The sequence below is a fragment of the Tachypleus tridentatus genome, chromosome 3 (assembly GCF_004210375.1).
Source record: "Tachypleus tridentatus isolate NWPU-2018 chromosome 3, ASM421037v1, whole genome shotgun sequence".
NCBI classification, from domain to species: domain Eukaryota; kingdom Metazoa; phylum Arthropoda; class Merostomata; order Xiphosura; family Limulidae; genus Tachypleus; species Tachypleus tridentatus.
This window is the reverse complement of record NC_134827.1, coordinates 72157333-72159175: the sequence shown is the minus strand read 5'-3', so window position 1 is coordinate 72159175 and position 1843 is coordinate 72157333. Positions and strand designations below refer to the sequence as shown.

At 39.1% G+C, this 1843-nt stretch overlaps 1 protein-coding gene across 1 annotated transcript; it reads left to right on the top strand.

Moving 5' to 3' along the window:
• Window positions 1-677: 677 nt before the first annotated feature.
• LOC143245897 (uncharacterized) lies at window positions 678-1406 on the top strand. The gene has a single exon (XM_076492149.1). The coding sequence runs from the start codon at window positions 678-680 to the stop codon at window positions 1404-1406; it is 729 nt and encodes a 242-aa protein (XP_076348264.1).
• Window positions 1407-1843: the final 437 nt, after the last annotated feature.

Here is a 1843-nt window from a genome sequence, read left to right as displayed (position 1 = left end):
CTTTTCACAACATAATAACGACAGACTGATATCTACAAGCATCACTAATTTAAAGCATCACGTGCTATGAAATGCAACGTAGTCACTCATTGGGCGTATGAAACTGAATCTCCGCCTTCTATTATGTCATTATCTTGAACGCTTCAGGAAACAGCTAGAAAATCCTTCCAAGTGGTGAAAGCAGGGAAATACGCTAAGTTTGGTTGAGCGAACAATATGATCACAATAATGGTACCACGTCGTTTTGATAACTGATGTTATATAAACGAGGTAAGAAAGAGCCTGTATAAAGGAACGAATTAAAGCCACTATGATTTATAAGTTAGTTGGAATAGCATTACGTTTTGGAGAAACAGTCAACTTTTGAACACTGTTTTCTGCATTTCAGAAAACTTGTAACTTCACGAACCTCTCACTGGATAAGAGGACGATCTGACTTAACATGGGTCCGAGAAGAGTTTCCACCAGTACCTTAACAAGCCTTAGTCTTTCAACCGGGATGCGACAAAATCATAGTTATCCCATGCTATCGACAAATTCTGTGCCGAATGCTAGCATTTCTAATCTCTTGAATACGTGTAACGGTGGACAAGAACTCCTGAAATTTGATCGGACGATCAGTGACTCTGTTAAAAGAGAAGCCCAACCAAGCAAATTCTAGCCACTATAAGACTGAGATGTGCCGACCATTTGAAGAGAGTGGAACCTGTAAGTATGGTGACAAGTGCCAATTCGCCCATGGAATGCATGAGATCAGCACTTTAACACGACATCCAAAGTACAAAACGGAATTGTGTCGTATATTCCATACTACAGGATTGTGCCCCTATGGTTCCAGGTGCCATTTTATTCATTATAGTGAAGAATCAAGAAAATCTTTGATCTGTTGTCTCCAAGTCGGCTTACAAACAGTCAGGAATCAAGAAACTTTCATTCCCTCAAGACCAAAGGCCTTGTCCCTAGGTAGCTTTAGCCTAGGATCGGCCGGAGATCTCTCGCCTCCCTCTAGTCTGACCGGAAGTTCTACATCTCTGAATAGCTTCTTCAACGACGATACTTTTGGAAACTTTTCTCCGACACCGCCGGCTTGCTCGTTTTCTCAGTATTTTACGAACGATGCGGCTCACTATTTATTGAACTATGGAGAATCTCAACCTGTTCTATTTACGTTCAAAAGTTTAATGAATACAAGTGGAGAATTGATAGACTCCTACGCTCAAAATCAAGTCTATCCTGCCGGCTTTACTGCTCCCCTGTCTCCAGTGGGTTCTCTAACCTCCGAGTTTGACGGATTAAGTCTGTTTGAGGGTTCCCAAATAGGAACTTCCAGTTTCAGTTCCATTCCTGACGTCAGCCATGGTCTTTCACGTCTGCCTATTTTCAGCCGATTGGCAAGCTTCGATTGAACTTTGATTTGAGACCACCACACGATCTTGTGAATTTTAAATCCAACTCAAATTTTGCTTTGGTTTACCTTGAAGGCCTCCCGCTCCCTTAAAAAATTCCACACTGTGAACCTTGAAAATAAATTGTAAATTTTAGACTCAAATACCTACATAATTCGCTAATGCTTCCTTGTTAACATATATTTGTTTTAATGAAATTGCAAACTAAACCATTGCTTTTTAGTTGTCAACAGCAAACCAAAAAATGGGTGTTTAGTTGAGTATGTACTGTTTTGGCATCTATACAAGTAGATAGTTAAGTTATAATTCTACTCTACTTTTCTATCTTCCGACAGCAATATTTTTTAAAAGTTTTATGTTTTGACAAGAGTCGGGAAAAAACGACGTCCCTTTATTTTTGTATTTAAGTAATTTATTTATTTTAAAATTGACTAATG

What these genes read in the sequence shown, in the direction of transcription:
- LOC143245897 (XM_076492149.1), top strand. Translation starts at nt 678, where the DNA reads ATGTGCCGACCATTTGAAGAGAGTGGAACCTGTAAGTATGGTGACAAG.